Source organism: Mandrillus leucophaeus, unplaced genomic scaffold (genome assembly GCF_000951045.1).
Source record: "Mandrillus leucophaeus isolate KB7577 unplaced genomic scaffold, Mleu.le_1.0 Scaffold91, whole genome shotgun sequence".
NCBI classification, from domain to species: Eukaryota; Metazoa; Chordata; class Mammalia; order Primates; family Cercopithecidae; genus Mandrillus; species Mandrillus leucophaeus.
The window spans coordinates 686639-706123 of record NW_012109919.1 but is presented as its reverse complement, the minus strand read 5'-3'; the positions used below and the strand labels follow the sequence as shown (position 1 = coordinate 706123).

At 38.8% G+C, this 19485-nt stretch overlaps 1 protein-coding gene across 4 annotated transcripts in view; it reads left to right on the top strand.

The window, feature by feature from the left end:
• Window positions 1-19485, top strand: part of LRRC28 (leucine rich repeat containing 28) — a 129099-nt gene that overhangs the window by 12458 nt on the left and 97156 nt on the right. For all 4 annotated transcript variants that reach the window (XM_011969806.1, XM_011969809.1, XM_011969808.1 and 1 more), the window contains exon 3: window positions 12983-13023. In XM_011969806.1, coding sequence (XP_011825196.1) covers window positions 12983-13023 — 41 coding nt within the window. The remainder of the gene's footprint in view (window positions 1-12982; window positions 13024-19485) is intronic.

The following is a 19485-nucleotide window of genomic DNA, read 5'->3' as shown; positions in this document are numbered from 1 at the left end:
GAGGGACAAGTCTACATACCTGTTTCGCTTGCCTTGAGCAGTGGTTTTATAGGTTCTATTGGAAGTAAAAGCTCAGGGCCACAAAGAAAACGAGCACTCAGAGAATTTCTCAGCAAGGCCAATTTTCTTCTGCGGAAGAGTGTGGCTCATAGGCCTAGCCACCATGAGAACACACAGAACAAAGGAGAACAACGCAGATTCTGTCCTGTGTCTTTCCCCCATTGGCTGGGTTTGGACCACACAATCTAAACTAGTCCCGATTGGCTAAACATTTAAACTTTCTTAGACAAGGTAGGCACATGATAGAGGAGAGAGGGAGGGGAGGAAGGGGTCACCTACAGGTGACTAAAAAGCTAACCTATTTCCACATAAGGAAACAGGGCTGTGGCATGTCTACGCATATTTAGACAGGTTAAAGCTCAGCAAAAGGGGGGAGTGGGGGCTGGAACTTGGAATAAATAACAGGGGAACTGGACAACTGTTTGAAGAGGAACCTAGCTGTATCTAACAGTTCCACAGAACCTCGGGTTTACTGAGCAATGCTGAGGTGGGGACTGAGCAATAGTCTATCTCCACTTAAGCGGAAGCAGCTCTTCTTTTGTTTGAGTATTGATGTTCTCTATGGAAACCCCCACATAGATGGGATATGCAGAGAGGACCTCTAGTAAACAGATGGGTAGATAGGTCTTGAAGTTTGGCTGTGATATGGGATGGGCATAGTGGGGGAGAATTTGACAACAAAGGAGATTTTTCTTCTCTTCTTCCCTTTTCTTTTCCCTTTCCTTTCCCCCCTCTCTTCTGTTTTCTAAGAGGACAGAGTAAATGCTGATAGGAAGTTCCCATTAGACAGGAGTTGAACCTCTGGAAAAAGGGAATAATTAAAAGTCCAAGTTTCCTAAGAATGGGCTCCAGAGTACACATGGAAGGATTGACCTTGGGAATATATCCTTTCCTCCTTTGTAAAAGTAAAGAAAGGGAGGACAGGTGGAAAGACAGATGGACACTGAGGGAGAGAGAGGCAGTTGAGAGAGTTTTTGTCTGATGCTTTTACCAGGTCAGACTATCTGCTTGGGAATGAACATTTGGGGAGAGGGCAGGTTGGAAGACTCACATGGCAGTTTGGCTAGAGAAAGATAGAATTGTTGGGTGTTATTTACAAGCAGTTGGTGATTAAGCTTATGGTGGAATCTTCTGCTTGTTTAGGGAACTTTCTCTTGCTGTACTCAGCTGTCTGAGGTATGGAGAAGGAAGACTGTGGCATTCATACAGATTTAGGTTTTTGCCAGGTGGGTGCAGTACAAGTACGGAGAGACTAAGGAGGTTTAGGATTTGGCCAAGAGAGTGATATAACATGAAATCTGAGCTGGATTGGAGGCAAATAAAGGAAGAGTGAATACGGAGAATGGAGGTGGGCCAAAGTACCCACTGATGTTGAAGAACTGCTGTATTGGGTAAGCCATCTGGGATATGGGACATTTTGGTGGCAGAAAAAGACTGTGGTCATGGAGAAGTTTCTGATGATGACACGGTCTGAGTGTGCAAGGTGGAGGGGGCTGAGGTAGGGCCTTACAACCTTCTCTGCATTGGTACCTGTGGTCTTTGTAAGAAGTAGAAGGAATATAGCTTGGAAGCAACAATCACCAGTCCTTTCTAAAATTCTGAAGTTCCTCAAGGGAGGAAATTAGTAGTGGGAGCATTTCAGGGCTGCAGTCCCGGGAAGTGGCTGTTTCATGGTTTGGTAGCACAACTCAGGACTGAGAGGTAAGAGATGGAAGTCCTATGGCTTAACCTCTTTGGACCTCAGTTCCTTTATTTACAATAAAAAGGGCCACAAGAGACTTTGAGGAAAGTATAAAATCTCAACCTGGAAGCAAAATCACTTAATGAATCTGTCAACTTCTTTTCTTAATGGGAACGGTTGGCCTTCCTGAGGAAATGAAAGAGTAACTTGCCCAAATACTGATAGAGCTCTTACTACTTGCTTATTTTATAAATATGAATGGACAAGAAAGAGGTATCTTTTTTTTTTTTTTTTTTTTTTTTTGAGACGGAGTCTCACTCTCGCCCAGGCTGGAATGCAGTGGCGCGATCTCGGCTCACTATAAGCTCCGCCTCCCAGGTTCATGCCATTCTCCTGCCTCAGCCTCCTGAGTAGCTGGGACTACAGGCGCCTGCCACCACGCCTGGCTAAGTTTTTTTTGTGTTTTTAGTACAGACGGGGTTTCACCATGTTAGCCAGGATGGTCTTGATCTCCTGACCTTGTGATCCGTCCGCCTCGGCCTCCCAAAATGCTGGGATTACAGGCATGAGCCACCGCGCCCAGCCAGAGCTATCCAAATTTTAATGAAAGAGAGAGTTTGGCTTATAGCTAAGCAACAGGAGTAGATGGATCCTGATTAAGCAGTTAATTTATGCAACAAGAGATAATTTAACTTAAAAATTATATTCCGCCAAGTGAAGGAAAGAGAGGTCTGTCAATCGTATTCCTGAATTGGGCTGGGAAATGAGGCACAGATGTTTTTTCTTTCCTATTAGCCCAGGAGAAAGACTTCCTGACTTTCTGCTTCAAATATGAACAGGCAAATGAAAAAAGAATACAGATAGCAAAAACACATAAAAAGATGCACAACTTGGCCGGGCGCGGTGACTCAAGCCTGTAATCCCAGCACTTTGGGAGGCCGAGACGGGCGGATCACGAGGTCAGGAGATCGAGACCATCCTGGCTATCACGGTGAAACCCCGTCTCTACTAAAAAAAATACAAAAAACTAACCGGGCGTGGTGACGGGCGCCTGTACTCCCAGCTACTCGGGAGGCTGAGGCAGGAGAATGGCGTAAACCCGGGCGGTGGAGCTTGCAGTGAGCTGAGATCCGGCCACTGCACTCCAGCCTGGGCGACAGAGCGAGACTGTCTCAAAAAAAAAAAAAAAAAAAAAAAAGGTGCTCAACTTTTAGAGGAAGTGATAAAACACTAATCATTTTTACCTATCAGATTGGCAAAGATTAACACCTAGCCAGGCATCGAGGCATACCAGCTTCTTGGCCGAGATGGGAGGATCATGTGAGCCAAGGAGTTTGAAACCAGCCTGGGCAACACAGTGAGACCTTGTCTCAAAAAAAAAAAAAAAAAAAAAAAGATTAACACCTAGTGTTAAGGATAATTAATACCCAGTGTTAGGTACAGTTGGGAGAAGATACTGTCACATACTCTTAATGGAAATTAATGTTTTTGTTGGGTGGTTGGGCCATATCTAGCAAAACTGTACATGGATATGTGTTTGAATTGGCATTTTCACTTGTAAGAATCTACCCAATAGAAAAGTCTGGTGAACAAGAATGTTCATCACAGGATTGAATATGATGAAAAATTGTTAAAACCTCAATATTCATCAATATTGGATTAGTTAAAATCTGATAGCAGCTAGCACTGTTTGAGTCTGTACCAAGTGCTCAGTTTTAAGCAAATGGCATGTGTTATTTAATCCTCGGGACAATTCTATGATGTAGGCACTATTATCTTTATTTTATAGACAAGTAAACTAAGGCATAGAAAGTACATCAAACTGATAGTGATTACAGTTGTAGATGGGTGGAGAGTGTGAGGGTAGGGGTGGAGTCTGAAAGAAACAGAGCCTTACTTAAGTGTTTATAGGAAAAGGGAAAGCCCTACTAGTAAGTTTGGTTTATATTAGTTTCAGTAAATATTTATTTTTATAGTTCAGAGTCAGTTAAAATAAGATGGTTAGAATACAGTACCACTAAGGTTTTATCAAGCTTTCTAATCAGTGAGTCTAAATATTTTGATTTACAGTGATGCATATGTTTATGCCATATTGACATAGATGACTCTCTTAGCCGGTGGCTAGATGAGAGTGAGAGAGGTTGATGGCTAGGAAAGTCACACAACTATATCTGCCATCCCCCCACTTGAATTTGGTAATAGTAGGATCTGGATCAAATAAGGATCAGAACACCGTAAGGGGAAAAACAGTAAGTTAAGGAGATGGGCTAAAAAAGCATCATACAGCCAAGTGCGGTAGGAGAAACAGGGAGGAGGAATTAAGTTTTGTTGTTGGTTTGGTTCATTTTGAATTCCAGAGCAAGGACTTCCTGTTTTTCTCCGGTCTGTTGGATCCTTGCAGCTTGAACTGCTGCTAGGATGCAGGACCTCCATAATCGCCATGATTGCACTGTTTTTGAGCTGGCTCTGTATAAAAGCATCTCTGTTTCTTAAATTGACTATGTGGAAATATGTGAGTATATTAAATAGTAAAGCATTCTGATGGTCTGTTAGTGTTTTAGTGTTTGTATGTAATATGTGGTACTGTTCTGGAAGACAGCCATTACATTTATCCTGTCTTCATAATACACATGTGCCTGAAAATTAAGTTTTGTTACAACAACTTATTTTCCTGTTGAATTTTCAGATTTAGAAGCTTTTCTCTCATTGTTACCGCTTCCTTGTCAGTAATGTGGAACAGTGACTCCTTGTCAAATAATTAAGAAACTCAAGCCTCTCATATGTCATAAAGACTTTCATTTTTCAGGAAAATGAATGTCTGTTCCATAACTCTATTTATGGAGTCATAGGATTTTAAAGCTAGAAGCTTTATTGATAATGTGGATATTTTTTCTTTCTGAAGAAAGTAGGAAAAGGATAATGGTTGGTTCTAAAGTCACTTTTATGGCTTTTCAGTGCAAAAATAAGGTCTCCTAATTTGTGGTCCAGTTAGGTTTGCTTCATTTTAATTCTGTAGATATTTATTGATAACCTCTTCCTAGTCTAGCACCACCATGCCGTTAAAATTTAACCACGTTTATCCACTGTGTAGAAATGAAGTGCTGCATGTTAAGTGACTTTTCCCAGTTAATTTTTGTAAAGCCTGTGTCTGAGTTTTCCTGTGAATAAAAGTCTAGCTTGCTAGAAATATTTTTAAAACATGTATCATTCTTTGCTTTTTAAATAAAATATAGGGAACCTGACTTAGCATGTACCCTGTAATTTGTAGTTTCTGCCTAGGGAGTTAGGAGGGGGACAGTTTAGAAAGAGGTGGCAGGGCTAGAGGTCTTTTCCTTAGAATAGACCATTTTCTTGTATACTTGAAGGGTGTTATTTGCAAGCAAAAGACTCAAAACCATTGGTATATGTATGTTTCCACAAGTTTAAATTCATTTTTCAGGCATTCACTATAATGAGGCACCTGTGTACTAGAAGTGAGACGCCAGTGTCTAAATGTTAGTCCCATCGAATCAGTCAACAAATACATACGTTATGTAAGTAAGGCACTTGTACACTGATCTTGGAACATGCTCCCCACCCCACGCCCCCAAACCAAACAGTTATGTCATAAACTTACAGAATTGTTCAAGCTACGCGTAATCTTAAATCACTGATCTGGCTTAATGGGAATGTGTTTGGTATTCTATTTTTGTGTGTATTTTATATTGCTTTGAAAATTTCATTTATAAAGTCATACTTATGGCATATTTATTAAATAGGATTTTTAAAAAATAAAAAGCTAGATAAGACTCTTCATGCTTGTAACCTCCTACCCTTGTTTCTGACATTTATGTAACTTCCAGTTTTAACAAGTATTTTTAAGATAAACACTTCAAGAGGCATTTCAGCAATTTTTGATGCCTGTTTTTTCTTTTGAAAAATCTCTTCTTGGCAATCAAATTTCTATCAAATTCAGAAACATTTTATTCTTGTAAATGTACTAGATGTATAGTGTTTTTTTATTTTGAGCTCATTCTGTTAAGTTTTTGCTAAGTTAAAAATACCAGTCTCGATGTTTGTTTTATGTTTTTTGCCAGAAAACATTTGCAGTTTTGAAGGTACTTAAAATATTTTCATTTACATTTCTTAAGATGACAATTTTAATCTCTATAAATGCTAAGTAAATACTTTCATTTATTTCTAAGAAAAATAATCTAAAACATTTATCATTCATACAGTTAAGTAGTTATTCTTTATGTTTTATATTTGAAAGAGCTGAGTTTAAGTGAAAAATCAGTAGTGAATATAAAGGTATGAATTCTGCACACTTTACCAGCCACATGTGCTATTAACTTTTTTTTTTTTTGGAGACAGTGTTTCACCCAGGCTGAAGTACAGTGGCACGAACTCAGCTCACCTCTGCCTCCCCGGTTCAAGTGATTCTCCTGCCTCAGCCTCCCGAGTAGCTGAGGTTACAGGCACCCACCACCACGCCTGGCTAATTTTTGTGTTTTTAGTAGAGACGGGGTTTCACCATGTTGGCCAGGCTGGTCTTGAACTCCTGACCTCAGGTGATCCACCTCCCTCAGCCTCCCAAAGTGTTAGGATTACAGACATGAGCCACCATGCCTGGTATTAACATTTAAATTAAAGTGAAACAATATTAAAACTTCAGTTCCTCCATCACATAACCACATTTTAATTGCTTCATAGCCACATGTGGCTAGTGTCTGCCATATTGGACAGCACAGATGGAGAATGTTTCCATCGTGGCAGAGAGAAACAAAGGAAAGTGAGTAATAATTATGAAGTGAGCCAAGAGACAAAGGTAATGGTAACTAGGACCCTGAAGGCATTTATGCTACTGCGGAAGAAGAAAGAATGCTGGTTCCCTCATTCTGTACCATTAGCCTGCTAGGGTTTCCGATTCCTCTGTTGATAAATATTGCTCTATGACATATATACAAATGGAGGGAAATACTGGAGAAGGAATGGGCAAGTTGAAAAGAGGTCTACCACAGTTTTAAAAAATCTGGACACGTGGTATTTAACTCATGCCGTGTACCTGCTTGGAAGCAATGACATCAAATTATTGATCCAACTAAAAAGTTTGTTAACTGTGTTGTGGTAGTTTGTGAATGAAGTACTTTTTATTCCTTCAGTACCAAAACTTCATTAGCTTTTTAAAAATCAAAACTAATTTATTGGGGTGAAACTGACATAACATAAAATTAATCCTATTGAAATGAACAGTAGGATTCAGTACATTCACCGTGTATGCAGCCGCCTCTGTCTAGTTCCAAACATTTCATTCACTCCAGAGTAAAACCTCTCACCCATTAAGCAGTTTCTCCCCATTCCCTCGCCCCCACCCTCAGCTCCCACACCCAGCCCTAGTAACCAGCAATCTGTTTTCTCTCTGGGTTAACTCTAGATATTTTATATAAATGGGATCACAAAATATGAAACTTTGTATATCTGGCTTCTTTAACTTAGCAAAATGTTTCCAAGGTTTATCCAAGTTTTAGCATAAGTCTGTACTTCATTTTTTTTTTTTTTTTTTTTGGTTCAGTAGGATCCCATTGTATGGCTATACCACCATTTGTTTACCCATTCATCTACTGACGGACATTTGGACTATTTCCACCTTTTAGCTATTGTGAGTAGTGCTGTTATGAACGTGAATGTACATGTTAAAGGACCTGTTTTCAGTTCGTTTGGGTATATAAATAAGAGAGGAATTTCAGGATCGTATGATAATTTTATGCTTAATTTTTTGAGGAACCACCAAACTTTTCCATAGTGACTGAGCCATTTTACATTACCGCCAGCAATGCACAATGGTTCCAGTTTCTCCACATCCTTGCTGACACTTGTTATTTTCCTTTTTTTGTTAGTGTTACAGCTGTCTTAGTGGGTATGAAGTGTCACCTCATTGTAGTTTTGATTTGCATTTCCCTAATGCTAGCATCTTTACATGTGCTCGTTGGCCATTTGCATATCTTCTTGGGTGAAATGTCTATTCGGATCCTTTGCCCAATTTTTAATTGAGTTGTCATTTTGTTGTTGAATTGTAAGGATTCTTTTTATAGTCTGAATGCTAGACCCTTACCAGATACATGATTTGTAAGTATTTTCTCCCATTCTATAGGTTGTGTTTTTTACTTTCTTGTAATGTCCTGTAATGCACACAAGTTTTTATGTTTTGATGACATCCACTGTATCTTTTTTTTTTTTTTTTTGAGATGGAGTCTCACTCTGTTGCCAGGCTGGAGTGCAGTGGCGCCATCTCGGCTCACTGCAACCTCTGCCTCCTGGGTTCAAGCAATTCTCCTCCCTCAGCCTCCCGAATACCTGGGAGTACAGGTGCGTGCCACCATGCCTAGCTAATTTTCATATTTTTAGTAGACATGGGGTTTCACCATGTTGGCCAGGATGGTCTCCATCCCTTGACCTCGTGATCCGCCTGGCTCAGCCTCTCAAAGTGCTGGGATTACAGGCGTAAGCTGCCGCATCCAGTCCTGTTTTTTCATTTATTTATTTATTTTGAGGCAGAGTCTCACTCTGTCGCCCAAGCTAGAGTGCAGTGGCACAATCTCAGCTCACTGTAACCTCCCCCTCCTGGGTTCAAGGGATTCTCTTGCCTCAACCTCTGGAGTAGCTGGTACTATAGGCACATGCCACCATGCCCACCTATTTTTTTTGTATTTTTAGTAGAGATGACGTTTGACCAGGTTGGTCAGGCTGGTCTCGAACTCTTGATTTCAAATGATCCACCCACCTTAGCCTCCCGAAATGCTGAGATTATAGGCATGAGCCACTGCACCCGGCCAGTGTGTCTATTGTTTCTATTGCTGCTCATGCTTTTGATGTAATAGCTATCAATTCATTGCCAAATCTAAGATTATGGAGATTTACTCTTATGTTTTCTTCTGTGAAGTTTGGTTTTAGCTCTTAAATTTAAGTTGCTGATCCATTTTGAGTTAATTTTTGTATATGGTATGAGATAGTGGTCCAAATTCATTCTGCTTTCTTCTACTTTTTATAACTTCTATAAGAACTGAAATACATTTAATCTGTGACTTCTTTGAAATGTGTTGTTAGAAGCCAGGATGGAGCAGGTTTTTCCGAACCCTGAGTCCTAGTGGCTTATAACAGCACACATATTTCTTGTCTGCACTGTACTAGTCTCTTAGAGCCTGGAGCCTCTGCTCAGGAATGAAGCTGACAAAACGTCCAGCATGTGGCGGTCTCTGTGGAAGGGGTGAGGTCTTTTGTGCTCAATCTTGTCAAGGCTTCCACTTTGGCTTACTTTCACTGACCAAGCAAGTTACTTAGCCGTGGCCAGCTTGATGAAAGATGTGCAGTCCTAGCAGGTGTTTGGAAAGAGAAGGAAAGAAAGTAGGTAATGCACAGTGCCCACCAGAAGATATCACTGAACATGATGGTGTTTGCAAAATATTTGACGTATTTGTTCCAAGTTTAAAAATTTTAAAACATTCCCATTTAAGTGGAGTCTAAAAGGATATGGTAAAGCATTATTGATTCAGAATTTGGGGTAAGTTTTATACTAACTGTGCTTGCTGAAGTTTACTTTTTCATTATTGTAAAGAAAAGTTGTTTAGCTAGATAATAATGTAAATGGGATTTAATGAAGAGAATCCTTGGCTTGATTTAGAAAAACAATTTCTAGGTAATTTAGTAGGATGTATTTGAGTAGATGTTATATTCATTTGATAAACTTTTCTGTTTCAAATAGTGAAACAAGAAGGCAATAATAGTAATAGATTTGAGAAGCACTTTAAGACTATTGCTTTTATCAGGATTTTAAATTTAAAATCATTAAAACACTTCATAGCTTGTAAATCCTATGGATTAGGATACACTAGTTTGTGTGACTTCCATAATCCAACATTAGAGCTTGGTTACCCACAAAGTAACAAAAATTCTGACATTAATTTCTAGTTGTCTAGTCTCTTACATGCTGTATCTAAATTATAGAAGTATAAAAATTAAAATGTATAGCATTTGTCAGCTACATTGCTAAAAATACGGCATTAGAAAACAGAGAGTGATATTATGGAACACCAGTAGGTGTCAGTCACAGCCTGTGCAAGGGCTGATTATTTGCCAGGAGTTTGGGGCATCTATTCCTAAATGTCTGTGTGTTTTAAGGCATTATTCTAATGAACTGCAATTTTCTCAAAGTGAATGTGCTTATTTTCAAATAAAAACACAATGTACCTACTTGTTAATAAAGACATAGAGATGCTCTATTGGCAGCAAAAGCATTATTTCAGTGCTTAATTGTGTGTAGAGCTACAGCTCAAAAGAACTAACTAGTTTGTCATGGAAAGATTAGAATGCTATTTGATGGAGCCAAGTAGACATGCAGAAAGAATGGCCGTGGAGTGTGTGAATTAGCCAGATAAAGTATTGATATTAGCAGATGAAACTAGTTGAAGGTCTAACAGTCAAACAGCATTTCTTTTTGGACAAATCTTTCCTTTTTATAGGAACAGCTATAATGAAGGCCCTCCACCCACTGGTTCCCTAATTTTTCTAGGATGCTTTGTATGTATGCCCATAAACAGAAGTGTATAGTCTCAAGGGAGATACTGATAATAAAAACAAAACACACCAGGGATTTAGACGGATCCACAAGGAACATCTGAGAAATGACTAGTTTTGAAGGACCTTGTTGCATATATCAGTATAGAAACATGGGGCAAAAAGAATCACAGCTTTCAGCATTTGAAAATGAAATACAAATGGTACTGATAAGAGTGGGTACTCGAAAATGCTTCCTTGATTTCTTAACAATATTCATATTCAGTGATACTTGGTTATCACAAAAGGGAAGGATATGTATATATAAACAGTTTGGGATACTGTTGCTAACTATTTAAATACATCAGTATGCCAGTATGACATTAATAATGACATTTTCTGGTTTAAAATAAACCAGTGATATTCCATTGTGTTCAGGATTTTTTAAAAGCTATTCCTTAGTATAAAATATAAGCCCTTAGTGATCTGTTCCTTGCCATTCCCTGTAAAATCATACATCTTCATACCCAATGGCCCAGACATACCAAACTAATGTCACTTGTCCTAGTGAATGTTTAGATCTCAAATTGTATACAATTGATTATAATCAATTGTATAACAGCTTATGCTGCACACAGCAGATCTTAAAATTCAATTTTAATTTTTTTCAATTATAAAAGACACATGCTCATTGTTAAAAATCCAAGTTTCTCTATGAAAAATTTCTTGGTTATTTAAAATAGTCAACTTTCTAGTCCTTAACACATTAGTTTTTCTATTGACATGATTGTTTTTCTAACATTTTTGAAAATGTAAGATTTCTTCAGGAGTGCTGTTATGTAGTTATAGCAGAATGGATTGTATTTGCAATTTCCCAGTTGTACCTTGTTTTCTTTTGGCTTTTCATATGTTGCTTCTTGTGCCTAGAAAGCTATACAGAACTACCCTCCTCTCCATTCCATGTCAGCCTGTTATAATTTATGTCTTTTGGAACTCGGGTCAGACCTAATGTCTTCTAAAAAGCCATTCTTGATTCGTTATTACTGATACACAGTTTACCCTATAGTATGCTTGAATGTAGATGAAAAAAATTAGTTCTGACTCAGTGTGCTCCTTCAGCCTTTCGACTCTTTCTTTTCGTTTGTGTAAATTTGAACCCCCTGTGTGTGTGTGTGTGTGTGTGTGTGTGAGAGAGAGAGAGAGAGAGAGAGAGATTATATGTGTATATATGCATATATCTGTGTGTGTGTGTGTGTGTGTGTGTGTGTGTGCAGACTGGCTTTCAGTTATTTACAGGAGGCTTTCTCCCCTACCCAGTACCTCCAGCAGAGAGAAGCCTGCTTTCAGTCTGTGAGTAGAATTGTTCTAGGATTCCTTTCATGGAAAGGCCAGCCCTTTCAGGACTCTGACTTTTTCTGGGTAAGGGACCTAGGTTTGTCTGCCTTTCTCTCTTCTGCCAATGGCCAATTTCCTGTCCCTCCCACATCACACCTCTACTCTGATCTCCAGACCTGTGGCCAGGTCTGACACTCCCTTGGACCACATGAGCTCCAGCTTTCCCTGTTCATTTGGAGCTTAGTCGGGTCTTGTACCTGGGGGCCCTGCAGATTTCCCTTATTTTCTCTTGAGGAGCATGATTTGGGAATTTGGAGGATATATTAGTTTTTTAGGGCTGCCGTGACAAATTATCAAAAACTGGGTGACTTGAAACAACAAAAATGTATTCTCTGACAGTTCTTGAGACAAGAATTCCGCAATCAAGGTGTGGTCCGAAATGGTTCCTTTTCAGATTGGTTCCTTCTCAGGGCTCTGAGGGAGCATGTGCTCTTTGCGTTTCTCCTTGCTGGGAGTTGCCAGCAACCTTCGGTGTTCCTCAGCTTCCAGTTGTGTCACTTCAGTTTCTGGTTCTTCCCTCTGTCTGTGTGTGTGAAGCACATTTTCATTTCTTCCATGACCATGGATTATGAGGTTTGTGGTTTCTCTAAGGCAGGGGTCCCCAATTCCTGGGCTATGGACCTGGTACCTGTTAGGACTGGGGCCACACAGCAGGAGGTGAGTGGCAGGCAAGCGAGCGAAGCTTCATCTGTATTTACAGCCACTCCCTGTCACTTGCATTACCGACTGAATGCCATCTCTTGTCCTATCAGCAGCAGCATTAGATTCTCATAGCAGAAACCCTATTGTGAACTGCACACGGGAGGGATCTAGGTTGCGCACTTGTTATGAGAATCTAATGCCTGACGATCTGTCACAGTCTCCCATCACCCCCAGATGGGACCGTCTAGTTGCAGGAAAACAAGCTTAGAGCTCCCACTGATTCTTCATTATGGTGAGTTCTATAATTATTTCATTATGTATTACAATGCAATAATAATAGAAATAAAATGCAAAATAAACGTAATGTGCTTGAATCATCCCCACACCACCCCCACAACCTTCTCTGGAAAATTGGTCTTCCAGGAAACCAGTCCCTGGAGACAAAAATGTTGGGGACCACTGCTCTAAGAGACATTGCTTTTTATTGTTCGAATTTATAAATTTAAATTGTAGTATGGTCTCTGTAAGAATAGAACCCAGACCTGCTGATTAATTATTTTCACATTTTCTCAAAATTTACACCCCTCAAAAAGGTAGTACTTTGTATTTAAATAAATTAGAAATGTCTCGACATTTTTCAAAAATAAAATTTAATTCTGAGTTTTTAATTTTCAGCCAGAAAACCTTGCTCAGAAGCTTCCAAACCTTGTGGAACTGTGAGTCTGTTTATTCAAATTTTTTAAAAACAAGAATGAACATAATTCTAAGTTATTTGAAATAATAGGATATGTCATCTTAATGTATTAATTTGTTATTTTTTGGTATCATGATCATGGTACTCATGTAGGTAGACCTGTGATTCTACTAAACCCGATAGTATTTTAAAGTATTTAACCATTTACAATTGTATTTTAAATATTTCACTTCAAGGTAGTGAAGATGATGAGAAATGCCTTTTCTCTGGGTACAGTGTCTTCTGTCACAGAATCTTTGTGGATAGTGCATGTAATTGGGGAACTCTATTATTGTTATTACTACTACTACATGTGATACTTCATATAAACAGATAGCGTAAAATATAAGTAAAAGTCTCTTTTCATGCATCCTCCACGCTTCATTTGTTTTAGTTCTTTTTATGATTACCTCCAAGTGCTAAATACTATGTTTACACCATTGTTTTTTTAATGCACCCGTGTTAATTGTCTGTTAACTTACCACTAAGGAAGATAAATTTAGATATCTTACATTTCCCTCTCTGTCTAGCTGCCTCCTGATTTTTTGCAGGAGGGTTTGCATTGCTATTTCTTGTACTCTCTGTTGTTTGGCACGATTTTCGAGAGGTCAAGGAAGGAAATCTAGCCTTACACCTGCCATCTTTTCTGTCATGTCCTTTGTCCCATCCTTTTATTTTGAAAAATTTCAAACTAACAAGAAAGTTGAAAACATAGAAAGAACACCCGTATACCCTTCACCTAAATTTAACCAATTTTGACATTTTGCCACATTTGCTTTCTCTTTCCTTTTTCTATCTGTCTCCTACCCTTCTGCCCCCCAGAAGCTGAATGATTTGAAAGTAAATTATAGACATAATGTCATTATCATACCTAAGGAAAGTAATATTCATTATAATTTAATACACAGCTTATGTTTAAATTATGTAAGTTTTCAAAAATAATGCCTTTTAAAAGTAGATGTCTGAATTCACTGGATTATTTCCTCTTGATTACATTGATTTAAACATTTTTGATGGTGTTTGACCGCAAAACTTGCTTTATCAAGTTTCTGGTTTCATCCTTTTGTATGTGTGTATATGTGTATTATTTTCTGAAGTTTCTGATAGTTATGCACATCATGGTTTTTTCTTTTCCTCTAAATACGTAAGTATGTATTTCTAGGAACAAGGCTGTCTTTCCATCTTTTTAGTTTACTTTTGTGTCCTTTAGGTACTTTATAGTTTTATTTAAAACAGGTTTTGAAAATTTCTAAAGTCTGTTACTAAGTATTTAATCTTTTTTTTTTACTATTGTAAATGAATTTTGTCATGTGTTATATCTTCTAACTGGTTATGTTTTGTATATATGAACAATATTGATTTTTGCATGTTAACTTTATATCCTGGTATCTTGCTGAAATCTTTATTGTTTCAATTAGTTTTCATGGTAGATTCTCTATAAAGTTTTCTAGATGTACGCTTACGTTGGAAAATACAGATGGTGTTACTTCTTCTTTTCCAACTGTTATCCCTTTAATTACTTTCTCTAGTCTTATTGCATTGGCTAGTTCCTCCATACAATGTGAAAGTGTCCTGGAGATAGTGGACATCCTCGTCTTCTTTCTTGAAAAAAAAACAAAAAATTTAAGACCGAATTTCACTCTTGTCGCCCAAGCTGCAATGCAGTGGCACGATCTCGGCCCACTGCAACCTCTGCCTCCCAGGTTCAGGCAATTCTCCTGCCTCAACCTCCCAAGTAGCTGGGATTACAGGTGTCCACCACCACGCCTGGCTAGTTTTTGTATTTTTAGTGGAGACGGAGTTTCATCATCTTGGCCAGGCTGGTCTCAAACTCCTGACCTTGTGATCCACCCGCCTCAGCCTCCCAAAGTGCTGGGATTACAGGCATGAGCCCCTGCGCCTGGCCTCTTATCTTCTTTCTGACCTTGCTGGGAATGCCTCTAGGGTTTTCCCCATTAAGAAAGATGCTGACTTTACAGTTAAAGTATCTGTAATCTATTGTTTTAAGCAAATATTCATCTTTATTAATTATCTATTGCTGCTTAACAACTTACCCCCAAATGTAGTGATTTAAACATTCAATATCTTATATTTTCTGAGGCCCCAGAATCTGGGCCTGACTTAGCTGGGTGCCTTTGCCTCCAGGTCTCTTACAAAGCTGCAGTCAAGGTTGTTGGCCAGGACTGCAGTCTCATCTGAAGACTTAACTGAAGAAGGACCTTCTTCTATGTTCATTCATGTGGTTGTTGTCAGGTTCAATTCCTTGTAGGCTGTTGAACTGAAGGACTCTGTTTCTTGCTTGCTGTTGGCTACAGCACCTCTCTCAGTTCCTTGCCATTTGGCCTTTCTATAGGATAGTTTACAACATAGCAACTGGCTTCCATCAGAGCAAGCAAGCCAAACAGCAAGAGAGAGTATACACTTTCTCCCAATCCCTGGTAATCACTAATCTACTTTCTGCCTCTATGGATATACCTTTTTCTGGATGTTTTGTATTAGTGGAATGAAACAATATGTGGCCTTTTGTATCTGGCTGCATTAACACAGCATAATGTTTTCAAGGTTTATTCATGTTGTAGCAGGTATCAGAATTCATTCCTTTTTATGGCTGAATAATATTCCATTGAGTAGATACATGACGGTTTGTTTATCTGTTCATCAGTTGATAGACATTTGTGATGTTTCCACATTTTGAAAGCTTTTCCTTTTACGGTTTCTGGTTTGTCAGTTGTTTGTTACAACTGTTTCAGGCAGCTGTGAAGTTAAACAATTGCCTGTAATTTGTTTCAGTTTACAACGGTTTTTGCACTGGGCAATCTCGTAGTCAGATGGAATAAAGACAGCCTTGCAAGTGGGTCTTCCAGGGAACCATGAGACGAATCTTTGACAGTTCTCTGAGAAGGAAGCTTTTAAGGCACTCTAATGTGGTCCTACCCCTTGCTACTGCTTTTCTCCTTGATTGTGGGCTGTTGGTTTTTCAGTCTTCTGCAGAGCAGGAGAGTGGGGTTTGGACTAGAGCAAGTGAAAATACCATGAAGCCTACAACCCACTGTTCTTACTGATGTTCAGTCATTTTTTTCTTGAATAAATTCTCCCTATATTACTGTAAGCCTTAGGTTCATTTCCAGAGTTCTCAACATGTAGCATTTAGACATTTCTGACAGTTTCTCATTGTTTTTATGGAAGGGAATTTTTGGAGGTTCTTACTCTACCACTTTTGCTCTAAATTTTTAGTTTTGTAAAAAAACTGCCAATTTACCAGATTAGCTGTCCCATTTTACATTTCCCCTGGCAATGTATGATTGTTCCAGTGTCTGCACATCTTACCAGCATTTGGTGTTGTCTTTGTTATTTTAGTCATTTTGATAGATGTGTGGTTTTTATTACATTGGAATTTTCATTTGTATTTCTATAATGACTAATGATATTGAACATCTTTTTGTAGACTTATTTGTCATTGGCATCTTTCTTTTGGTGAAATGTCTGTCCATGTCTATTGCTCATCTTCTGATTGTATTTTTTTTTAATTTATGAGTTTTAAGAGTTCTTTGTAAACTAGTTTTCTGTTTTATATGTTGTTTACAAATATTGTCTCCCAGTGGATAGCTTGTGTTTTCATCCTCTTTATGTTCTTTTGCAGAACAAAAGTTTTACATTTCAATGAGGTCCAGTTTATCATTTTTTGCTTTTATGTGTCCTGCTTTTGATGGCACATCTAAAAACTCTCTGTCTAGCCCTACGTCCCAAAGTCTTTCTCCTTTCCCCACCCACCCCCCAAAGTCTTACAGTTTTTTTATTGTACATTTGTCACCTATATTTAAAATTTTTTTTTCTGGGATTAGAATTCTTAGTGACCATTTTATTTTCCTATCAGCCCTTTCATGATATTCATTATTCCCTGGTGTGCATAGTTTCTGAAGAAACATCTACAGTTGTTACATTTGTTTCTTTGTGTGTAATGTGTCTTTTTCTCCCTTGGGCTACTTTGAAGGGTTTTAAGGGATTTGATTTAGATGTATCTTGTTGTGGTTTTCTTCTTTCTTACCTTTGAGGTTCATGGGGCATCTTGGGGTTGTGTCGTCACAGTTTTTATCAAATTTGGAAAATTTTGACATTGTTTCTTCAGAGACTTATTTATATACCCTGTGCCTGGCCCCTGCTTGTGGAACTCTTACATGTTTGTTAGACTGTTTAATACTGTCCTGTAGTCACAAAGACTCTTCATTTCCTTTTCAAACTTTTATTCCCTATGTGCTTCAGTTTGGACAAACTGTATATTCTAGTTAAGAGTCAGTAATATTTTCTTCTTCAGTGTCTAATGTACTATACTAATCCCACTCAGTGAAGTTTTCTCTTTGGTTGTTGTATTTTTTTTTTTTTTTTAAGAGACAGGGTCTTACTCTGTCACCCAGGCTGGAGTGCAGTGACTCTATCCTAGCTCATTGCAGCCTTGAACTCCTGGGCTCAAGGGATCCTCCCATCTCAGCCTCCCAAGTAGCTAGAAGTACAGGCATGCACCACCATGCCCAGCTACATTTTAAATTTTTTCATAGACATGGGGTCTTGCTGCGTTGCCCAGGCTGGCTTTCTGTTTGTATTTTTGAGACAAGGTCTTACACTGTCACCCAGGAGTCACACTGGAGTGTAGTGATGCAATCGTGGCTCACTGTAACTTCAAACTCCTGGTCTCAAGTGATCCTCCTGCCTCAGCCACCCAAAGCTCTGGGATTATAGGAGTGTCACTGTGCCCAGCCTGTTATTGTATTTATGATATCTGGAAGTTCTATTTATGCTTCTTTATATCTTACAGTTCTTACAATGTTCATATTTTCATTTAAATAGTTGAATATAGTTGTTATAGCTATTTTAATGTCCTGTTTGCTAATTCTATCATCTGTGTCATACTGATTTTATTTGTAGTGACTGGTTTTTCTCCTGGTTATGGGTCATATTTTCCTGATTCTTGGAATGTCTAATACTTTTTGATGGATGATGGACCTTATAAAGTTTGCATTTTTGAGAGTCTAAATTTTATTGTCTCCTTTTTTCTGACATGTAGCTATTTGCAGTTTATTTTGATCCTTTTATGTCTTATTTTTATACTTTGTTAGGACAGGTGAGTAGGTTAGCCTTATTACTGAAGCATGAGCTTTCCAGAGTCTTTCTTGAATACCTCAAATGATCAACAAGGATTTGGCACACTTGCTCAGAACTTGAATGTCTCTCAACCCTGTGTGAGCTTTTCAGACTGTTCAGCTGATTGATTTTCAGCTGCTTTTGGCCTGGAGTTCCTTGTATTTTTCTTCTATTATTTTTTGAGATGGGGGTCTCATTATATTGCTCAGGCTGGTCTTGAGTTTTTGTCCTCAAGTGATCCTCCTGCTTCAGCCTCCCAAGTAGCTAGGGTTACAGGTATGACCCACTGTACCCTGCTAGAGTTTCTCTTCTGTGTGTTTGTGCTAGAATTCAGCTATGAGTGAGGCCAAGGGATTCCTTATGTAAATTTTTTTGTTTGCTTGTTTTTTGTAGTAGCGGCTCTCTCTTCTTCAGAACTTTACCCCACAACTTCCAGTTGCCTCAGGTTCCCTGAACTCTAATATGTGTCCCCTGAACTCTGATATGTGTCTCCATAACTCAGTGAGACTTCTGTACTTTGTTTGGGCTCTCCTTCCTGTTCTACAGTCCAGAATTTGCCTCTAGGAAGAAAGCTAGGGAGATTGTATGGCTTACTACCTTTCTTGTAGGGAATGTAGTCCTAGTTGCCTTTGTTAATATCTGAAAATAATTGTTTCATGTAAGGTCATGCACAGCATAATGATGTTTTGGTCAACGACAGGCCACATATGTAATGGTGGTCCCATAAGATTATAATACTGTGTTTTTACTGTACCTTTTCTATACTTCTATACTGTACCTTTTCTATGTTTACATGTGTTTAGATATACAAATACATTGTGTATCAGTTGTCTGATGGTGTTACAGTTGTCTGCATTACATATTGTACTGAATATTGTAGTATTCAGTACAATAACATACTGTCCAGATTTGTAGCCTAAGAGCAACTACACCTTACAACCTAGGCATGTGGTAGGCTGTACCATCTAGGTTTGTGTAAGAACACCCTATGGGCTGGGCATGGTGGCTCACGCCTGTAATCCCAGTACTTTGGTAGGCCGAGGTGGGCGGATCATGAGATCAGGAAATCAAGACCATCCTGGCTAACAAGGTGAAAACCCGTCTCTGTTAAAAATACAAAAAGTTAGCCGGGCGTGGTGGCAGGCGCCTGTAGTCCCAACTACTCAGGAGGCTGAGGCAGGAGAATGGAGTGAACCTGGGAGGCGGAGCTTGCAGTGAGCTGAGATTGCGCCACTGCACTCCAGCCTGGGCGACAGAGCGAGACTCCATCTCAAATAAAATAAAAATAAAATAAAATAAAATAAAATAA